Source organism: Simochromis diagramma, unplaced genomic scaffold, assembly GCF_900408965.1.
Source record: "Simochromis diagramma unplaced genomic scaffold, fSimDia1.1 OVJJ01000545.1, whole genome shotgun sequence".
NCBI classification, from domain to species: Eukaryota; Metazoa; Chordata; class Actinopteri; order Cichliformes; family Cichlidae; genus Simochromis; species Simochromis diagramma.
The window spans coordinates 7,677,157-7,700,793 of NW_024387371.1; the positions used below are offsets into that span (position 1 = coordinate 7,677,157).

General features: G+C 43.0%; 1 protein-coding gene across 1 annotated transcript in view; it reads right to left on the reverse strand.

Annotated features, from left to right (window-relative positions):
- The window catches only part of zfpm1 (zinc finger protein, FOG family member 1), a 102,525-nt gene that overhangs the window by 43,619 nt on the left and 35,269 nt on the right, over nt 1–23,637 (reverse strand). Inside the window, exons 2-3 of the mRNA XM_040007630.1 lie at nt 14,177–14,323; nt 7,855–7,992 (exon numbers count right to left, since the gene is read on the reverse strand). Of these exons, the coding sequence (XP_039863564.1) occupies nt 7,855–7,992; nt 14,177–14,323 (285 nt within the window). The remainder of the gene's footprint in view (nt 1–7,854; nt 7,993–14,176; nt 14,324–23,637) is intronic.

Sequence of the window (23,637 nt, forward strand, 5' to 3'; positions counted from 1 at the left end):
TATTTTACGGTGTAGCTACTGTAAAAACATGAATGTAAGCTGTGGGGAATCAGCTGGACAGCTATGTGTTTTGTTTTTGTGGTGTTTCTACTCTTATCACCATAAACAGGTTTTTAATGTGACGAGTGTGAAATATCGTTTAATTGTGACAGAAGCTCAGGATACGTTTCCATTTTAAATTATTAATGTACTGGTTACCAGATGTATTTATTTAATTATATATTCAGTTATATATTATTTCTGCTTTGCACTTGCCTTACATTGTATTTATTGCTGTATACATATTTCTCTGTATATGGCACGATTCAGAAGGAGAACAATGCAGACAAACTAGATAAATAAATATTAGTACACAATATCTGAAGTGCAAGTATGAAGGTAAATACATGCATAAGCAAATTCATTCATTTAACTCGTGTCTAAATTCAGTTTCAACAAGATTTTGTGCATGAAGAATGAATTATTAAATCATTGATTTATGTATTTCTGGTGATTTTAATTCTGAAATAATAATGTGGACTGAACACTGCAGGCTGCTGCACTACATTCCTGATGACAGTCTATAGATATCAGACTCTGAGGTCCAGGATTTGTATAAATAGCTCCACAAAGAGACGGGCGAACCTGTAGCAGAGCAGAAAAGTGGAAGCTTTTACACAAACATCTTATCCTGCAGTTGCTGCATTCAGCCATCCATGACTAGATGGATCAAACTGAGAAACAAAGGTCTTATCACATGTGGACAAAGTGATGAGGGAGCACCTTGTGCTGCGGTGATTTTCAGGGAGGGGTGGGCCTGTGGGGGTGGGGGTGCTGCCATGCTCAGTATGCAAATGTGACACCACCAACATCTCCCGTTTCTCAGCCCAAATAAATTAGACTCTCAGCAGTGATAATATGCATATAGTGCGACTTCATGCTCCATTATAATTAACTACTGCTTGATAACCCAACACCCATCCACATTACACGCACAGACACACGCATGCAGCCACACACAGTGCCTGGTAAATAATAATAACCATTATTACGCCTGCCATTATAATGCTTTATTGGAGGTAATTTACATAACTCTGCAGAGAAGGATAAGGACCGAGGAGTGCTGGGCAAGCAGGAAAGCACTCGCCTCGCTCAGCTGGCTTCTCGGGGCCTCTGGAGTAGACAAGATGTCAGAGGGTGAGGGGACCTTCTTTATAATCTGTGCTGCAAACTTTAAGCGGCTCGGAAGCAACACAGAAAATGCAATTTGCTACACGCTTTTCAAACTGAACTGAAAAGCTTAGAATTTGATGAAACATAAGTAAATAACTCGTGACTGTGCTTTTATTTACAAGACCTCACTGTGGAGGTCAATTATCTTCTCCGTCCCAGAGGTCTCTGTACAAGGGCCGGTTTTTCCCCTGATATTAAAACACAGTCCATTTTTAATCTATGGCACATTCATCAGTGAGAGTGGGGCTGGTACTTCACTAAGAGTCACCGACTCGTCACAACCAGCCTCTCATCCAGTCTTAAGTGCGTTGATTGGATGAGGAAACATTTTACTTTTGGCTGGAGGTTTTCAGATCACGTCACGGCTCGTGACGGAGATTTAAAATGTTTATTAAATTTCTCTGACTCATGTGGTTAAGGGTTGTTTTGGCCTTACAGCTGCGTAACTGTAAAACTGATCGTTATGGTGGAAACAGCCTCTACTATAACAAAATAAATACTGACAATGAGCTACTGCACCATCTCACAGCTGTCTTTGTCGGCAAGATGTACATAAACCTGAGCGCTGTGATTGTTACTTCAGTTAGACCTCGCCTGCTGTGGATTGGTGATGTGGTTTGTTAAATTGTTTAGCCAGCATGAGGCCTGAGAGTCTTGCACCTGCCAATCACCTGTGACTAGCACTCATCTTTATGGTGATCGTGAAAACATGGCAGCATTCCCGTAAATGTGTGGAGCAGGTATTAAAGGACTTAGAGCAAAGGTTGAAAGAAATGGGAAGCAGGTAAGCAGGTAAGCACTTGCCTGACTTGTCATGGAGGTGAAGATGAAAAGTGAACTACCTTCATGGTGAAACCCGCATAAGGAAAGGTGGTTTTATGGTATAAATCTACAGTAATCAACAGGAGATTAAAGTAGGCGTAGCAGAATAATGCTAACCAAACACCTGGCAGGGTTTATCTTTTCTTTACGACGAGTAATTCAACATTTCTTACTGCAGAAGCTGCTGTTGCAGCTTTTTGCAGGTACACTATAACAGTGCACGCTGGCAAATGTAGCTACCAGTACTTTACTGTATGTTAAAGTTATAATTTGCATCATGTCTTGCTCTGCTTTGTTATATCATTGGATATAAAATGTCATTACTGGATCCTGTTAACTTTTTAGACCTTTTAGGTGTAAATGCACACGATTCAAGGTACTGGAGGTACAGTCAAAGTGACCTTTGAGCACCAGATCTAATCACTTCATCCTTGAGCCTAAATGAACACATTTAGAAGAAAAAATAATCAGAGACATTCCTGAGCTACTGTGCTCACATGAACGGGGTGGGACAGTGTAAAGCCCAACAACATAAAGCCGTCTTAAGTGACAGTGAACCTTTGTGGTTGGGGGCAGGGTTACGTACTAACTTCATCATACGCCGAGTTGTAATTTTCTTACATTTCCAAGTATTTTGGAGCCTTGTTAAACTATGACTCACATTTTCTGGCCTTTTACAGATGAAGCATTTAATTCAGAAAACAATCAAAGCAATGAGCTGATTGTTTGCTGCAGCTGTAGACCGATGGCAACCTGACCGTAGGGAGAAAACGCTTCAAGGTACAAAAATGTATTTTCTAATTTATTACTCTGCCATTTAGCCAGTTAGGTGTTTTTTTAATAAACTCAACTAAAACAATGAGTTGACTTTCACAATAGCTGAAATGAGTTTTCTCTCAATAATTGATTTGTTAATTAACTTTGTATTAGGAAGACTCAGCTCAGTCACTCGGTTTATTGGGCACCAGCGGGTACACGGAGGATCCTGGCATGATGTTTCTATGACAGGAAAGACATTTAAAGTTTAGTTATTTCGTCCATCATCACGGATATATAGCACATCAAACTTTTGCAATATGCTCCCCTTGCCCAGTGACAATGGGTTTATATACAGCATGGCATGTGGGGAACACCAGCCAGCCAGCGAATGACAAGGGATTACTGTGACATCCATTTGCATATCAAGAATTTTAAGCAGTGAGGGAGAAAATATCAAACCCTCCAGCCTGCAAGGTCACTCAAATGATAGTTTTTTCTTCTCTTCATAATTTATTTGCATATCATGCAGTTTGGACACACTGTAGATTAAAAAGGCGGCTTTAGCATATCATACCATCCCTGATAGGAAGCAGCTCCCACCTAGACTTCTCCTAGACACCATGCCACCACCACCCTCATCAAAATGGTTGAGGACACACACACCACACACACACACACACACACACACACACACACACACACACACAGAGACATCATCTTGATTGTTTTAAGACGAAAAGAAATGGCAAATTGCTGAAGCCTCTAATCCATTCCCAGTTATCATCTCTTTAATTTTTTTTTTCCATATCAATAGAAGCCACAAAGCCAACGGTTTGATAGCCGCTGTTGGCAAAAACAGCTAAAAATGAAAAGACGGAAACACAAAAAGAAGCGGCTCGACTATCATCTATGACTAAGGAATTTATTCAGATTGACATATAAACAAGTCATTACACACCGAGAAGACTGTGTCAAATATGTGGAGTGAAAAATGTTGTGTCCAGTAATGAACTGTATTATCTCTAAGCAGGCACGGCGGATGAATGGAAATCTTCTGTTGTTGTTTTCTCTGTTTTTTATGTTAATATCGGTCTGTGGGAACAATAGTAATGACCGCAACAAAGACTGATTTGAATAAAATGTTTGAATAAATTAAGAGATTATTATCCCAAGGTTTAGTTCACAGAATGTGTGCGAAAAGGGAAATTAAAAATTTCATATCTAGGAATTACTGTATTTCAGACAAGAAGAATTCATCTTTTTTTAGCTTCCAAATATAATTAGCAGATTAATATTCAATGAAATTAAACACAAGACTGCATAGAGCTTACATGTAACAGACTGGCACTGATATATAACTTACTGTTATGGATTTCTGCGGTGTATGTGCAGGGCGCTATAGGTGGAGCTATAAGGACGGGGCCCACTCTGAACTGAGATAAGAGCAGGATCACAATGTTGTGGGACAAAAAAGGACATAAAGAAAAACTGGAAGGGGTCAGAGGTCGGCTGACAGGAAGGACAAATGACAGAACAGAAAAGTTTCTGTGTGCATGTTTACATATCTTTGTGGAGACCAAAAATTGGAAGTTTACTATGCTTGTGGGGACCAACAGCCTTTATGGGGGCAAAATCCCAGTCCCCACAAAATGTGGTTTTAGTGTCAGGGTTACAATTAGGTTATGGTTAGGTTTAGGGTTAGGATTAGGCATTCATCTCTGATGGTTAGGGTAAGGGAAAAGCATTATGTCAAAGTGTGTGTGTGTGTGTCTGTTTTAAAGGGTACAGCCCTCTTTCCAGGTCCTGTAATGTGATTTGATGTGTAAAATGAGTGTTTGGCACAATATGTTTTACAAAACAGTCGATAATCCAGTCTCACAAATGATTTGGAGATTAGGCATGATAAAAACATTTGCAACTGCCTAAATTTCTGAGTAACAATCATACATTTCTTAGCTCTGCCTTCAGAATGCCAACGACTGATCGATGCTGTTGATTGTTTCTAGATGAACTTTTAGAAAAGTAAGAAAATGGTTACAAGTTTGTAAGTTCCCAAAGTGTAAAGTGTAAGATAGCATGTTACTCAATGCTAACAGGTGTTCTTATCCACAGAGAGAAGGTTTAAAGACTTCACAGCTCTGCTGAAGAATCATCACAGCGCTGCAAACCAAACGTCTTTAGGATCGACTTCACAGGTCTGTGCCAAATATCTCATATTTGCAAAAGTGACTCATTTTTTTATTTGCATTATGACATGAGCCAATTTAAAATTTCATAAATACCCATTTTATGTAGAAATAATCTCATAGGTCTTATGCTCAGCGACACAACCGGACCAACGGCCTAAAGCAGCTAAAGTGTCAGATTAAAAGCTTCCGGTTCCAGGAATGTCTAAAAGGTAAAACTGGGAGGAACAAGTGGAATGCCCAAACCCCTGTTGATTTCCATGCACACATCTCTTCTCAGCATCCCATGTCCCATACATGACGAATGTTTCATACAAACAGGAGCAGCGCTTGACAGCGACTCCAGTCCGGCCGTGACATGCAAGACAAAGAAGAAGAAGAAACAATGAAAAGATGGAGGGAAAAGAGTGAGAGATGCACGCTCCCCAGGAGGTGGAGAATGGAGAGGAGGGAGGGACTAGTGGTGATGGAGAGACCATAGGAAGGGAAGGTGGATGGATGGAGGGAGGGAGGGAGGAAGGGGAGGTGGAGAGGAGGAGGAGGAGGAGGAAGGGGGAGGGGAGGGGGGCTTGACGATAAGAGAAAAATTCAGACCGGTCAAAGTTTCCTTTTTGCCAATCGTGCTCCTGATAAAGACAGCGCCTGCTCCGGAGCTGATAGAGGGGCTATCTCTCTCCCTTACTCTCTCACCCAACCCCTCCTCCTCACCCCCTCCCTCCCCCGTCTTACTCACCCGGCAGTTAGTTTGTGAGGAGGAGAGGAAGAGAGAAAAAAAGAAGAAAGAAAGAAAGAAAGAAGGGCCGTATCAGTGCAGCATCATGGTGCTACCATCAACCAGCCACCACGCTGCAATTAATATCGCTCCAATTACTGTTAAAGGGACAAGGCTGGGACAGGACGATAATGAACACATCCTCTCTTCCCCAGCAGAGGAATTAAAACGCACACACAAACACACCCGTAAACACACACTCGGCACTACGTGCACAAACGTACATAAAACGTGTGCAGCTTGAAAAGGAAATAATGCGAGATAGTGTGGTAATCTTCTTGCATTGTTTAACTCATTGAAGACAACGGACAGAGAGAAATAAATAACCAAACAAACCTCGATAAGAGGGGAAATAAATAATAAAATTATGGCGATTTACTTGTTATCTTCTCTTAGCCGTGTGTGTGTGTTTTTGTTACGACTTGAATAAATTTTCCCCCAGCCTGTCACATCCACATCTCCCCTGCAGAACAACACAATGGACCCTGAAAGAGCCTTGCGACAAGTGACTAAAGAACGTCTGAACGCATACAGAGTTTGGCCGATCCACTCATGAACACGTGAAGAGCTCAAATGATGGTTAGTTGGTTGGAGTTTCTCAGTATGACGTTGGAGGTCACTGGGACTGGCCAATCAAAGCAGCCGTGCTTTTAAAGCCAACTTTAAGCTTTATTAAAATCCAAGCTGGTGAGTAAGAAAAGAATTCACCGACTGCACAGCTGGTATTAAGGAGGAAATGTCCATAAAGACCAAACCAGAGTGTTTTTGCACCACGCTGTAATATCTTACTATAATATCTGCCCACAAACTCCTCCTGCACGATCAGGAGCAGCCAAACTGGGCTCACAGGTACAGATATTATGACATCATCATGTTGTCCACCTACCAACAGGCAAAAACAACCACACCTCTATGTGCCCTGCCCTATTAGAAAGCCATCGAATTACATTCATTTTGATCTCTATGAAACTGTTTCTGACTGACTATGAACCAATGCCATCGTAAATGACCATAAAATAAATTCAAGAGCAGTGACGATCACTTCATCTGTCTAACCTTACAAGCACTGACAAACATACAGCTTCCAGAAGTGAGTTAGCGGGGACGCTTGTGGTGTTGCAGCTTTTCAAAAAAGTCCACAACAGCTTCAGATTTCCTCACTTTAGTGTTGCAGACGTAATGTTACTGTCAATCGATGGAATAAAATGCACCCCAGACTAATTTTGAACCAACTAAAAACAACTACAGACACACATTTACAGTATCTGTAGGTGTGAGACTGACACCTCCAGTCACTGTTGGCCTGTTCTGATCTTTCTATGTGTTATTTTGAAACAAATTGTTCCTGTTTCTGAAACGTCTTTAAGGTCCGTGTTAGTCAGCTGTAACTCAGCAGGATTACAGATGTTCGGGGTCACATCTGTCCAACTGTGGTTTCAGATAACTTACTACACATTGGGAAAGTTTTGCTGTATATTAACACACACACAGACACACACACTCGTGACAGACAGAATGACAGAAACTAGTGTGAGTAAAATGGACTCACACATATGCTAACCTTCTTTATTGTGTTTAATATGTAAAAGACAGTTGGGGGAATCAGCTAACATTACTGCGATAACAGGCCAGCTGATTACCAGCTGAGCTCTGAGGAATATGTTGATTATACTGGTTTATTTTTCTCCCTATAAAGCTTTGTTAGCACTGGCCGGTCTCTGGTGTCAGGTGGGTTTTCCTCCAAATTGAATTAATGATTCATAATGTTACTGTCATCGTAGGAAACAGCAGCCATTGCTGTGCACCACCGAATCCTGTTACATATCAAAACGCTTTCTGTGAAAAAGGCTCGTTTAATTTATTGCACATTAGCGTGACTGAATTTGAAAGCGAAGAATAACTGTGAAAAGCCCGTTCCCGACAGCCTTTTTGCACAAGCAGTTACTGTCATTTCTGAAGCAAGTAAGATTTTTTTTGAGTGATCTGATTTGTTGAAACCTCCCGCGATGTTTATCTAACTGAAGAAAAACAACGGGACTCGTCAGACCAAGAGTTCACAGCTCTGTTGCAACTCAGTGATGGAAATCTTGCAAGTGTACTGACCTGGACCCCTCCAATGTAAAACCTCCTGCTCTTCCTCCCTTTCCTCTTCCTCCTCTGCTCCGCTGTGCGTCGATGCAGGCTCCTCCCCTTCCACGTCTTTATCATCCGGGCCTCCTCCCGAGTCCTGCGTTCTGGGCTCTAGATACACAACAGAAAGACTAGCGATTAAAACAAACACCCTGATTGAAACCTGTGTGTGTGTACGTATGCGAGTGTGTGTCTGGAAGCCGTCGTTCCCGTCTGCTGATCAAAGGCCTCCCTCGCCGTGTAACACAACCCCTCGCCATGCAGAGATGGACCCTTTGATTTTCATTACAACTCAGGAGAATCAAAGACTCAACATCTTCACCTTCATCGCTGCTACTTTTCTCGCTCTCCCAAATCTTCTCCCAGCAGCTTTCCATTTCCTCCTCATCCACCCTTCCCTCCACTTCTCTTTCACTGAATGTAGGTGGGTCTCCGTCTTATGTGCTCCTCTTTTCCTCCTCTATCTTTCCATCTCCTCCCGCAGGCCTGTCACCCTCAGCAGAGACTGAGGCTGGCTGTGTTCCTGTAATCACTGCTGATATCCCTGCCATTGATCAAGCTGATTACACAGCCTCCTGCTCACTGATCAAAGATGTGCGCTTCTGCAGGTGGTGTGTGTGTGTGCATGCTTCAATATGAGTATCTGCATGTGTGTGTGTTTATCCAGAGATATGTGAACCCTGAACTTTGCCTGTGCAGCCAGTATCGGGCAGTTCATCGGGCCGCTCTGTCCCTTCTTCTTAACGGGACTCATGATTAGTTAGATTAGATTAATAGTTACATCACAGCTCTTCAGACTATCTGACCTGAAGATCTTTCTCTTCTTGCTCTCTGCTCTTACACCATCATCAGGCCAAGGGTTAGAGTGACTCAAAAGCTGACTGCATGGAACCAGATCGCAAACATCTCAATGTTCAGTTCAGTTTAAATTCATTGCAAAGCACCTGTTCGCTTTTTTGTGACATATGATATGAAGGAGAGAGCCCCGTTCATTCACGATGATATCCAAAGTGATTGAAGCTGGCCAATCTTTCTAGAACATGAAAGAAACGAATGATTCTGAATTTGTAAAACTAAAATATTCTCACGAAGAGATTATGCATCGATTAGTCATAAATGTAGATTATTTCCATTTATTAACGCATGTTCAGGGAAATTGGTTTGATAATAGTTCCAAAGTGACCGAGCCCACTGAGTAATCCTGCTTGTGGCAAACCCCCCACTCTGGGTTTTTTCTTACTGGTCTGGTTTCTGTATGACTTGTGAACAAGTGGGTACTGGAACACACCTCACCAAGTGGCTCTTACTTCTATTTTTAATGCTGAAATAAACTTAGAGTATTTTGAAAACTATCTTTACAATTTTAAAAATGTTTTTTATTTTGCGTGTGCATGAATTTACAAACCATAAGCAGGGACGGGGGAGAAAAAGGTCAGCGTACCGTGAATGAGTCTCTCTTTTTATTTCAAAGACATTTTCTGATTAGCTTTGGTTAACAAACACAAAATCCTCCCAAGTTCTGCTTTTGCTTTAGTTCAACTTCTCCCAGTGTGAATTAACTGGAAGAGCACAAAGCTTTAATGAAGCTTCCCCACGACTGCACGTTTTGATTCGTCGTCCTCACAGCTCCTTTTCTCTTCCTCCTTCCTCATTCTGTCCTCTCCTTTCCTATCTCTTTCCCCTTCCCCAAATCCCGCCCCGTCTTCACCCTCCACCCCGATAACGCCTCAGCTGTCTGCACAAAGGCCGTGTTTACCCTTGCATTCCCGCTCCGATAAACAGCGATAGCACCCGATCGATACCAGCCATAAACGCCTCGTGACCACGTGATGCCCTCACACACCGCCATTATTAATGTAACAGTTGAGAGGCTGGGTGGATGTGCACCGTCAAATAAATCCACACACACACACAGGATGCACATCCAGTTTCACGTCACGTCCACCTTTCAACCATATCCACACGCAAACACTCAGCCAAGACATACTGTACACACACACACACACACACACACGCCGCGTCCCCCTCCCCCACTCACACCCCCGCCTAAACAGTGCCATTATTTTCAGCTATAAATCACATTGAATGGCACATTGATTTTATCCTGCAGGGGCTGAAGCGAGGGAGGGGAGCTGGAGACACAGTTATTGCGTTTAATATTATCAATATTATCTCCCATATCATCTCAGACAGGGAGGCAGGTATCAGGAGGAGTCGACAGACACTTTTCTGCCAACCCCCCCCCTCTCTCTTCCCCTCACCCCCCCTACCTCCCCTCCCACCTCTCTCCCCCCCAACAGCGAGACAGTCTCCATCAATCTGATAAGCTGAACTTCCTCTGTCACACCTGCAGGGCAAAGTCACCCAACAATCCCTCGCCTCCTAACTTCTACAGTCCTCTGTCTCACTTCTGCCTGATAGTTACAACAGCCATAATTATAATGGTGTCGCCTGTTTATTGACACATCCTCCCCTCGTGTTTAAGGTCCAACTTATGCACTCAGACAGTCTCCGTGTTGGTGGAAGGAATGAAAGTGTCCTGAGAAAGCAGCAGCTGCAGCCGTCCGTCACTGAACACACTGGATCCACAGAGCTGCTGCACGCCAGCACTCCTCCGAAGACGATCAATAATGCACGTACAGAGACGAAAATAGGAAGTTCCCACATAAAGAGCAACTTATTTACACATGCTTGAATTACACTGAAGCTAATCTCCTACAGACAGCATTAAGGTTGCAGCAGGGGATACCTAAAAAAATAAAAAACGGTCCACACCAGGGGGCAGTGTCAAAGACATGCACCGCAGATGGTAACGTGGGCTACTCTTGAAAGTGTGTTGTTGTTCCTCGAGCTTAGATTTAATTTTCTCAATCCTTCTAAACAGTGTTAATATCTTTGATCAAAACTATTTGTCATCATTTTTGTCAGCGACTTTTTTCCCCCTCAACAAAAACAAGACAATAACTAAATAAAAACTAATGTGAATGAAAATATGATGAAAGATGAAAATATTCTGGAGAGACAAGTTGTGTAGAAAGGTGGGAGGAGTTTGGACGTGATCCAATCAGAAGTAATCTAGACTAAATTTGTCCCTCAGAACATTTTAAATCAATTCAAATGTTTATGATACATTAAAAATAAATAGATAAAAGTCCTGGAGTGGAAGCACAATGCATGAAGCAGTATGTTAAAAGCTAAGTGCTATCAGCGGTCCTCTCATGTCTTTTCAACTAAACGTAAACACTGTAGTCATCCACGTCCATCCATCCACAGGGAGGTGAAGCTGGGAAGCAGCACATCCTCATGATGTAAAGATTTGTGTGTCAAAACAGAAACACTGCTAAAAACTCAGTAATCCAGAAAAACTCCCAAAGCTGCTTCAAACGGAAGCGGAAATACAAGCGTAACGAAAAAAACAATAAACAAAACAGGTGAGACGATCAGGAAAGAAGGAGAAAAAAGACAACAGCAGGAAGTGCAGAACTTCCCTTCAAAATAAAACAAGAAAGGAAAGGAGGAAGTGTATGAAAACACAAAAAGTGACAATTACATGCTTGTTTCCTTTCTGCCTGTTTGACATGCATCAATCAACTTTATCTTTATGTTAAAATATTTTTAATCCTTTGAAAGTTAGTTTTTGTCAACGCCCCGAGCTGTTCCTTGAAATGAAACCAGCGGAGAGCGCCGCCTCAGTTACGTCCGTTTATGCATCACACACACTTTTCTCTATCACCGCTAATCAGATTCTGATGAAAAGAAGAGAAGAAAAAAACAGTTTACAAAAATCCTTCTGATTGGCTCAAATGAGGGCATGACAATTAGAGGTCAAAAGGAGGTAACATTACTTCCTTATCAGCCCAGAAGTGGATGTTATCGGGCTTCCTGTGATGTATAAAAATGATTGCCTTGTTATGAAAAAAGGAACTTTGCTCGTTTCTGTGGGTCGCTGCAACTGTAGAGCAATTCTGAGAAGAGAGAGGAGGGAAAGGGAAAAAAAAAATCACCACAACAGAGAGAAATGTACCAAACAGATGCTCAAGTGTGTGTCTGTGTGCAGCACTTCTTTGTATCAGCATTAATATTACTGGCTCTGGCTGTCAGGTTGAAAAGACGGGGTGTTATGGAGAGAACAGAGTGCTCGGTCCTGTTACTGCTAGAATGTGTTTTTCTTGCTAAAGTTATCAGGGTGGTTATCGCCAGTGTGTGTGTGTCTGTGTGTGTCTGTCTGTGTGTCTCTCTCTCTCTCTCTCTCGCTCTCTCTCTCTTTTCCAGATGGTGGATAAGAGGCCCTGCCTTTATTAGCCAGCGCTGGCCAGATAACGACCTGGTATTGATCCCAGGTTGAAAGAGCAGGTTCGTCAAACATGGCTGATTTACAGAGAACTGATAATGGCAGCGCTGGGCAACTGAGGAACCCCAGAGAAGAGAGAGAGGAGTAAATCAACAGTGTGATGGAGAGGGAAGGTGTGTGTGTGTGTGCACGCAGGGGTTAAAAAACACACAAAAAAACTGAGAAACAAGTACACAAAGCAAGGTTGCCATGGACAGACAAACTTCCTCACATGTGCAGTATGCCTGACTTCCCTCATCTTCGTCTTATACAATCTATTACACACATAACCCACCCCTCAACTCAAACACACACACACACGCACACAGTCTTGGAGCTAATCTCTAATCTCGTCTCGATTAGCACCTGACAGAATTTCCATGGGTTTATCAAACCGAGCCAACCAGCAGACGCTTATCACTCGCAGCCCCCAAAATTTCACAAGAGCAGGAATTTTTGAGATTAAAAAAACACAGCTGGTGAAATCTCGAATAAGTCAAAAGAATATGACTGAAAAACTCTGCTATCACACGGCGGGGGTGGGGGGTAGGCTCGGGATAAGAGGTGCACGACAGGGGCGGACTCACTGAAGCCAACAGAATTCTTCTTCTTCTTTTTTTTTATCTGTTATCCATATTAGAGATAAAAGAGTGACACGTGTGTGGAAAGCTGCAACCTCCAAATGGTGCCGCAGAGTTTTTGCATTGTCTCTGGGTGACGTCTGCAGACAGATAACAGGTAGACGTCAGTCGATTAAAGAACGGCTTGATGAAGAGATTAATCTGCTAATAACCACTAATAACTGCCAGTAAACTGCATATCTGGATTATTTTACTCCAAGAGGTGCTCACTGTTGACGGATGTTGTAAGTGTGCCACTGATATTGCGGAAAATGTGATATAAATATTTTAAAAATGAGTGAGAACACAGATTTTTTTACAGCCTTTGCTAAGGCCGATGACGTGTTTTGTGTGTAGAAAGTTCTACAGCAGATTATCTTTGTACCATCTGTGGAAAAACCCTGTGTGTGTACGACAGACAAATCTCTTGAATAATACACTTCTACGTTTTGCAGTCATGTCCAGGGCAGGATTTTTTGTAACAGTACTACCTATTGGAGTCTTTGCCAGGCCGATGCTGACCCCAGGGCCTCATGTTTGACACCCCTGTGTTAATGCATGAAGGTCTTTGGAGGGCTAACTAAGGGAACATTTTTAAAGCTAGACACATATTTATGGTACAGACATGTGGTTAGAATCAAAATATAGAAAGTAGATCTTAAGTTTTTAATATCTCTTTAATACAATGTATCAAATGAAAATTAGGATTCAGCAGCTTTTTTTAATGTTATACTGAAAAAAGATATAATTACTCCATCATGTGAACAACCTGCAGAAACAACAGATGCGTGTGAGTCAGTGCTGAGAACGAATGTCTTCAAACGCCATCTTTATGCACGTAAAACAAGTCCACGTGAACCACAGCCTGCAGCTCTGCATGGCTCTCCAAATATAATTCATGTACATTTGTAGGTTACCTGTCACGAAACAGACTTTTGTAACACATTAGCTGTCCTAATGGCTTAAATGCATTTGCAGTGATGCTAGTTTGTCACTTGTCCCGAGCTCTTTGTTTCACTGGGCATGAACATCTGCTGGTTTTAAAGAGAGATCACTTAAAAATCAAATGTTTCAGACTAATTGCTGCTGCTCGTTTTTCTTTTTCACATTTTAAATGAAGGAAACTGGAAATTAGACCTTGCAAAAAAGGGCAAACCAACTGAAAAGTGCATGGTTACTGCACTAAATACAAGTGTATGCAGCCCGTCTTCATGACTGTATATTATACATACACAGAACACAGTCGTTCTCTCGGGAAGTCTGAGACTGACCTTCTTTTTTATTACAAACCAATGTCGGTACTACTATCCTCTGTTAGAGCTCAATGTTTCGCTCTTCTTCTCACCTTCGTTGTACAATGGTGTGTACGGAGGCGGACTGGAGCTGTCGCCTTCTGCAGAATCGTCCGGGTCGGAGGCTCCGCCCTCCTCTCCTGATAGGCTCAGGTTGTCCGGTGTGTTTTCCTCGCCGCCATCGAGATCCCCAAGAGAACCTGTGGGGAAGAGGAGAGGGCTAATCAACAACTGAATGTGTCCATAGAGTGTAAGGATAGCAGTCTAATGTGAGTCTAATCTACAACATCTGCTTAAATATGCTGGTTGGACTCAAATAAGATGAATAAAAGTAATAGAAACTAATTAACTGGCGCTGAGCTCTGCAGCCAATTAAAAGACTGAAACAGTGCCACATTAAAGGGGGAGGAGCTAAAGCAACGAGTATCAGACAGACGAGTTACTCAGTACAAAATATGGTCTAAAAGTAAAAATATGGTACTGGACATGAGCAGAATAGACAAAAATTATTTCCAGGAACGCTTTTCTTACTCTGCAGAACAAAATGGGTCGATTTTTCAGTGGAACTCCTTCAGACTGGATCTGTGACCCCCTACCTCGCTGGCCAAAGCGTGACAGAAGCCCTGAAGTGTGTCTGTAAAATACACCACTCAGGAGAGTGTCTGCAGTCACACAATAACACCACCCCGAGGCTTTCATCGTCTTCCCGAGGGCCTCGAGAGTGGCAGGAGAAGTGGAAATTAAAATGAGGTTTAACAGGCTCCGTACGGTTGTATGGATGTATGTAGACAGGAAGGAAGAAAATACCCTAAACACAGAGATATGCCCCCCCAGCCCCACTTACTGGACTCATTGAAAAACGGTTTCAAGAATTGGACACGCTGAACGGTCTAATCCAGAAGATTAATAGCCAAGAAGCCAAGGGGGACCTTAAAGCCAAATTACAGTATACCTAAAATTGCAGCTAAAAGAGTGATTAGTGCAGGGCTGATCTGTATCAATTACAGTTTCATAATCCCTGCTGACCACAGTAATTATACAGTACTTTTGATCTATTTTAGCCCGTTTGAAGATTACATCCAAAAAATGAAGTGAGTTAATATGGATTTAATGTGACTTTGTTTTAAATTGCTTCATTAATAATATTCTGACTATAAGATGAACGATTGAACGGCACGTTAAGAGCTCCAAACCCCGAAATATGCTCACATTCAACCGTGAGTGTCAGAAATGCTCGTCTGCATCCGATGACACGCTTCATTCTCAGTCCCTGAGAGGTAGCCACGACAGAATTATTAACTGGGGGTGAGCGTTTCTTTTAAGAGGATTACGAGCGGCAGAGTGAGGCAGAAATGGTTAAGATGCCGCCGAACGCCAGGGGAGAAAACAGCTCGCGTGCATAACGACGATGTCCTGGAAAGTCAAGGAGGGTGGGCACATTGGTTCCGAATAACTAAATCAGCCTGACATTAATACCAAGAGAAAAAATCCAGGATTTTTTCCCCCCCGCTTTCATTTCTCCCTCAATCCAGACAGGTTGTAAATTAATTTTCATTAGGTTGTGTCGAACGAGCAAGAGGGATTGTTTCGGAGCTAAAGCCGTGACTGGGGGCGTATATATTTACAATACTGTAACAAAAGGAGTCTATAATCTATACAAAGCACACAACAATACCCGTGAATAAAGAAGCTTGTAGAAAAAGGGAGAGGCAATTTTTCTAATTCTGTTAATTTCACTCACCAAAGCAATTAAAAGCAGGCAGAGATAATGCTGGGAAACAATCGCCGGCTGACAAAGTGTTTCTGTCTTTGTAAATGAAACATCTTTAGGCTAATTTCAACTTCCACGCCTGCATGGTTCACTCTAATTTCAGATAAAATTAACACAGCTAGATTTGGACCTTCATAAAAAATGTTTTAAAAAAAAAAGAGGAGAAAGACAAGGGGAGAAAAAAAGCGATCGATCCTGTACACAATATTTTTAGAATTAGGTCCGTGTCGCTGGAGCTTTGCTAGATCTAATTTTCAGTATCTATAAGGACATTTTCATACAATTAATTTTCCTTTAATCATAATTGTACAAAGGGACTCCTCTGTATAAAATTCCAATTATATTTCCTGTTTAAAATGTAAGTTTGAATTATGATTTCTTTCCTCATTACGGCTCTGGTTTAATGAATCAATCGCTGCATCACTGCTTTCAGACATCAAATGGTGCGGAAAAAGTTTCAGCTCCACTTTCTCCCCGCTTTTATCCAAGGAGAAATATTCTCCCTTTCCCCTTCTCTTCCTGTCTCGGATAGTTGGCAGAAAGGATAGCGGGGCGTCTTGTGATAAGTGCACCACATTCTACTTCATTTGCCAGTTTTAAAGTTAAAGCCTTTAATTGTTACGGCGTGATATCCAAGAAAATTGGACTGAACTCATTCACGAGATGAAGAAATAATAAAAAGACATAACCCAAATGTGTATCTCTGTAGGAGAGACATCAATTAAGCTGAGACTTATCCAGCAGCGCCACATCATTTTTCTGGGCTGTGAGCTAAAGAAGGACCAAAAAAAAAGCAAAAAAAAAAAGCCTGAAGCTTGCATTTGTTCACATTTTTAAACTTGAGGCTCTCCGGCCAGTAAAACTCGAAACTTTCCCCGAAATGTTGAAAGTGCTTTTTGATGAATTCCTCAGTGTGTGTCTGACTGGAAGTTGTTCCTCGTACACCAGCCTCCCCTGACAAACCCCAACAGCTCTGGATTAAATGATCAGTGTTATGAGTTTTGGTTCAACACTTGGCAAAGACTGATGAATACCCTTGTTTCTAAAACTTGTAGCAGTTGTGTACGGAGCAGGCAGAAATGAATGAAACCACGAGTGCAACCGAGGTCAGAGGCGTTCATAAGGAACCACTGAAGAGCCAGCCAGCTCAACCTAATCTCCCTCTATGCCTTGCTACATTACACCTGCAAAACCTTTGTAAACCCTACACCGTGATCTATGGCGTAAACTGACATGCACGTCACTAGAAATGTGGGATGGTTGCAGCATAAAAGTATTGTGATTGGCCCGTTCAGTTCCACCAATTTGTCTGGTGCGTTTTCACTGCACTTTTTGAAATGAATGAATCATAGCATCAACACACGGAGTCCCAACTTTCAGCAAATTTCTGAGCAGAGACTGCTGAAACTGAGTGACTGCAGCTGGCACGATATCAGATTGTTAATGATTGTCATGGTCAAACACATACCAGGTAACAATATTATCACAGAAATACTGGAAATAATAATAAAACTTTACTATTAATACATTATCAGTATTTGAATTCCAAAGGATGTCATCAAACTTTGTATCGACAAATCTATCAATAATCAGCAGTCAAACTATGATTTGTGCAGGTAAGAGACAAAAAACTGGGACTTATTTACAGCGTACTGTACGAACAGAACCATAGAAGTTAGCTAATTATTTCTAGGAATATGTATCTTTTCCACAAAAAAGAAACTATCAGCAGACTATGACAGACCTCTCGATGCCTTGGTGTCTGAGTCTTAACAAAAAGTAAAAAAAAAAAAAGTCAGAGATTAGATTAGGGACTATCTGATCACATGATAACTGAGCAAGCTGATAAATAGTTTTGCTAGATGCTATGGTCACATTTCACTCAGCACTCACAGGTATTTATGCAATAAATGATTAACAGCACTCTATAAAGAGAAATCGTTCAGGTTGCTTTCAACCACAAACTTCTGCTTTTCTACTGTGAGAAATTTTTTGTTTGGACATATTTCAAAAGATGAACCAAGCTTCACATTGGGACGGCACTGCAAAGGTCCCGAATTACAGTAACAACCCCAATTTGACAGAGGAGCGATCCAATCGCCCATCGAGATGGGACCGGCACTGACGCGGCGCTACAGGACTACTTAAGCTCCCTCACGGAGACCGCAGCTGTCTGTCTCGGAGGCGCGAGGAGAGGCAGAACAAAGTGCTGCAGCTGATGAAGGCGCCAAAGATACTGCTTTATTAACTCTCCGTCCACATCAAACCTGCAGCGAGCAGCTCGCTGATTAAACACAGAGACAACACACATCAAACCTGCATGCTCAACAAGCTGATTAAACAGACGAAAGCCTCGCCGCTCTCACGCTAATAACCCGCCGCACAAAAAATACATTAGAGCTGAAAGCAAGAGAAGGAAAGGGAGAGAGGCACGCTTGTATCACAAAATCACAGACTTGTGAAGAGAAACATTAAAAGAGGATATTTAGAGAAAGAAAAGGAGGAGAGAATGGGAAGGAGAGGAGGATGTGTGAGCTCCCTCTTCAGAGAGAGAGGGAGAACCTGAGGTACCTGACACAGAGTCGCGCACTGGAGAGGAGCCACTTATTGATCAGAGCAAAGAGAATTACCCACCACAGAGGAAATACTTTTAATCAACTTTGCACTTTAAACACTCTCCTCGACGCTGCGTGGGCTCTTATCGCTCCTCCAAGGCCACCGTCCCCGCCGCGGGAGGAAGTGTCCGCGCAGGCCGCCGTTTCGATCCGTCGTGTTCAGCTTCAATAAAAATCAGCTCGTACTCCTCAGCTTTTAGCATCAGAGCTGAGCAGCACTGTCTGTTGATGTGCCCGCTTACGACAAACTCAAGCAAAGCAATAGAAACTGAAACTCTGGGGACTTATTGATCATCTCCACACTTAAAGGCATGTGGGAGGGGGGGTGTAAAAGACCACAGCGGTGCATGGGCTGACAGTCCTGCAGGTCTGCAGAGCCCCCGTGTCCTAAATGCTCTGAAACGAGTTGGTATTTCTGTTTTCAGTGAGACCTGCATGATGAGTCAGAACAGAGTCAGTTTCAAAATGTGACTGATAGAAACCTTCTCACAAATCAAACAGTTAATCAATGCTCAGTATGTTTCATCATAGTGCTCCTTTATATCTTTATCATAACCATTTGACTCGGCAGGTTGAGCACGCTCACATTAACCAGTTATGGTTTATGAATCTGAGTTGTGTATTGACCGTCTGAGACTTCAGCACACACTGACTTTCACTCCTTTGCTGAGATTTTAATTTCCAAATCTTCTTTCATTGCATTTAGCTTAAAACATGAACAGGATGGAAGAGATGCCGTGTCCTCAACAGTCCATTATCAGTAACACTGCAACAGCAGTTTGTGGAAGTTTAAGTTCATTCTTTACATTTTCTGCAAATATCACCAAAGTATCAACTCATGTAAGGCTCAAGTTTATTGTAGAACCATAGATGAAATTATAAAGACAAGAAAAGAAAGGTAGGAAACGTCCATCGCGGCCATCAGTCAGGCACACGGTGTACTGGAAGGCTGATGATGACGCTGCAGTGGCGGTGAGGTGAACCCGGCACGATAGCGAACATCAAAGGCCTAAACACTCATGAAGAAACATGCTACAGTGTGAAAAAAGGGTTTTCTTCTGAGAGCCTGTTTCCTCAGCCTCTCTGTGAAACTCAAATTCTCTCCATCTCTTCTCTCATCACTCATCTCAACCTGCAGTCTCTCCTTTATATTCTCACTTCCTCTTCTCTTTCTGTCATTATCTCTCATCCCCGCCACCCCCACCGCCGCCGCCGCCACCTCTCTTTCTTCTTCTCCGTCCCCTTTCGATATCACTTGCGCTCTCTCCATTCCTTGCACTCCATCACCTTCCCTCTGTCTCTCTCTCCCTCCCCTCCACCCCCTTTCCTTTTTTTTTCTTCCTTCGCGGTGAAAAAGCGGAGTGACTGGGAGCGTCACTCTGTGCGGATAGCTGGGAGCCGTTGGCGGTTATCGGCTCCTGCAGACTCTCTCTGCCGGTCTGATCTGTCTCCTCTTCATTAAGCAAATACGCCGACGTGGAAATGAAAACATAATAGCTATTTGATTTCCAGCGAGATATTTTGCATATTGGTTCGGAGCTGATAGCGGAATTTCATCAAGTCGTTTTTTTTCCCTCTCTCCTTCTCTCTTCCCTCACTCTCCCGCCACCGCCACCACCACCACCCCCCTCCACCACCACCTCCTCCTCCTCCATCCTCATGCTTTAAAAACTGAATTACTGAGCTGGGCCGGCTTTCAGCAAAGATTTCTTTACATTGGTGGGAAGAGGAGGGGGACAGGAGGGAGAGAGAGAAATCTAGTTCCCGAGGAAGACTACTTAAACGATTAAATATCCCCCATTCCCATCTTTTTTTTCTCTCCCTCTCCCTTTTTTGATAACAAGGAAGAAAATTTAAAGAATTCACAGTGCTTTAGGTTGACTATACTAATCAGAGATAGGAGGGAGAAAATTAACTCCTTAATGAGCAAAGCCGTCTCCCCGATAAAGGTCCTGGGGAGATGGCGGGGTGGGACACCGTCTGAACCATGGTGCAGAGACAGAGAAGACAGAAAGCAGTGGACAGACTGATGGAGTGTAATGGAAACGGACTGAGAGGCTCGACACCAAGCCGGGGCCAACAATTAGTTTTCCTCCTCTGAGGAGGAGGAGATACTTGCTTTGGCCACGATGAGGGCAGGTGGAGAGATAGCACACAACACCGCCCCCACAGTGGCACAGACAGCCACAGCGACTCGCGGCCTTGATGGATGGCCCGGCGGCGGGGTATTCTTCATGCCCCCCAGAGAGAAAAACTAGCCCTGGAGGAGGAGATCAGTAGCCCCTTCACAGCAGGCCTATCTGATAGTCCGGAGCCTCTCAGGAGGACTATTCAGTGGGCCGAGCTCGCTGAAATAAATCTCCCTGCTGCTGCGTTACATGTTGGAACACTGTGTTGCTTCAGACCTGATAGCAGCCCCGCCGTGTTACTGCTACTGTACACGCTCACACATACAGTGGAGTAGACACACACCTTTATCACAGGGCTCTGAGGCAAGGAGAGCAGCCTCGCTAAGGATCTGTTAACCGAACGGGTCAGATGCTGCTCTCATCAGCGTCCCTATACTCCCTGCCATGCCTGCACTGTCTGTGTCCATCAGCTCAAACCCGGAGACAACACAATTCTGGAAAGTTTCATTTTTCACACTCATCGGGAACTACAGAGAGCGGAACAGAGCCAGAGCTGATCGGGGAGAGCCGTTCCCTTTTCCTATTAATCCCATTGCTCAGAAACTGGCTTCAGTTCAGCAGGGGGCGCAGCAGAACTGAGTCAGTCCTCTATGAACAGAAGCTAAAAGAATGATTTACAGCTAAATTATTATTTACACCTGCTTGGAGACAAAAAAGCCAAGCTGATGTGGCCCATTAGGGTTCTGTTAATGCTTGCCGATTGGTTCTCAGAGGATTCAGGGCAGAACGCGGTCCCTTCATGGTATCCAAAAAGCAGCAGACGTTAAAAGTGTAGTTAGACCACAACAGAAACTTCCACGTGTGTCGAACAAGCAGCTGGTTGTGGTGGCTGAGGGTGGCTGCCACTAGATATTCTCTCCTGGTGATGGAGTCATGCCTGAAATCAAAAATTCGAGGCGGCTAGACCGGGCTTCTATTTATACAAGAGAGCCAAAATGTCCATTTCAGTGGTCAACAGGTCAAAAACTTCATGTTTAAACCAGAGAAATGAAATAAAATCAGCGACTTGTCCCAAAAATTACCCTCCAACAAGCTTTTCTCTATGTTGCACTCCTGCTAGAACTACTTTTACGCAACACTAACATGCTTGCATCAGGGATTTCTCCCTGCACATTTCTGCTCTTTAATTATCTTCTTTTTGACCATCTGCAGCATGTCACAGTAACAATTATGGCCAATTAATTCACACATTGCTTTCTTTGCTGTGTGTGAATTGTGAGTACAACTGCACCCCTATAGGAGAGAATAAATGTTTGATCCTGGGTCAGTTTAAGAAAAACAAAACAGCGTCAGTTAATCCCAGCAGGTCGCTGCAGCATCGAGGAACGAAGCAGCACACAGCGTTTCAACAGCAGCAAGTTAAAACTGAACTACATGACTGAGATTGTGCGATAACATTTTGGAGATGTTGCATTTCAGCAGATTTCATCACCTTTGACAGAAAGATCCTATCATGCTGGTGTGACTAATACAAAGTCACCTCTCGCCTTCTCTGAACAGCGCGCCTGCCTCGTCGTTGTTTTTGTTCAGCTTGCTGCCATTTTGGCTGCATTTTGCACACACTTTAACGTGGGGAGGTATGTTCCCCAAAACGCCGTATTTTGGAGTGAAGACTGCACGCCGCGCAGCAGGCAGATCTGTCTCAGTGAGCTAAAAGTTTTATAAGCTTGTTTTTTGCAGCCATACGCCAGAGACGCTTCGTACACCACACGTGCTGTTGAGACACCGCATGTTGTGTTGGATCAAGTCCTCCCTTTGGTATTCTGTTTCACAACCGTTTCTTCTCTGGCAGCACTTCAGACGCACTCACCCTGACAGACTGTTTCATTTTCCTCAAGGACGCCTCACTCCCACATGCATCGCACAGGAACCTCAGTCTGCAGCTTAAATGCAGCCAAAGCAAGCGGAGTATTCCTTTTAAAAGCTAATGAAAAGTGAGCGTGTGTACCAACTGGTTGAACCATGCTCCACATGTTAGCTGAGGAGACAACAGCACCAGGCAACAGCTATCAGCCTAATGAGCTAATGAAACATTTCACTCTGAGGACAAAATAGGGTTCACTTTTCCATCTGCTAGTCCCAGTGAGACTTGGATCTTTAGTCCACGACCATAAAAAATAAAAAATACAAAAATGCTTTCAGATGACTGCCACAAACCTGCCAACTCGACGCATCACTGAAATCATGTAAACGCTTAAACAGGTTTCTGTTTGCAGAATAATTGCAGCTCTGCTTCATGTTGAGTCAGACTAAGATTCACTTCACTGTGAGCGGTGACCCCCAAACCACAAAGAGTAACAAAAACCACAAGTGTCTTAAGACCAGACAGCGACTAGCTTTTATGGATTAGCTGATATTTTTAGGCAGCAAATAATCAAAACAAAATGCCAGGAAGGATTACTTTCATTACTTTCCAAAGATTTTATTTATAGAAATATATTTTTTCTAGTCTGCTATCAGGGAACGGGGCCGAAGAGTTACTATGTAACAAATCCCATCCATGCACAGGGATGTGAGTGAAAAAGAGAGATGTTTGTTTTACTTAAACAGGGCCTAAAGCAGAAAAATGGTGTCATTACATATTTTGTCCAGCAGAGCGGCTCCAAACCGCTGTTTCTGACTCCCTCTGTGCTGTCTGCAGCACGTGCAGCATCAGGGATTTGTTTCCTTCAGCCAAAATGGCTGAACAGACACACACTCAACACACAAGTGGAGAGTTAACAAACAGTGCCCTCATCATTTTCCCTTTTAATTCACAACTGATAGTAAGAATATCAGCAGGTGTGGGTGTCTGAAGATTTACTCTCAAAAATCTGCATTGGTATACATGAGTTACATGTATATACATATATTCTTTGTCTTTTCATGCTCTGATGATAAAATGTAGACGGGAAAAAGGGAGTAAAAACAGGTGGCATTTCAAAAGGGAGGAGTCTGAA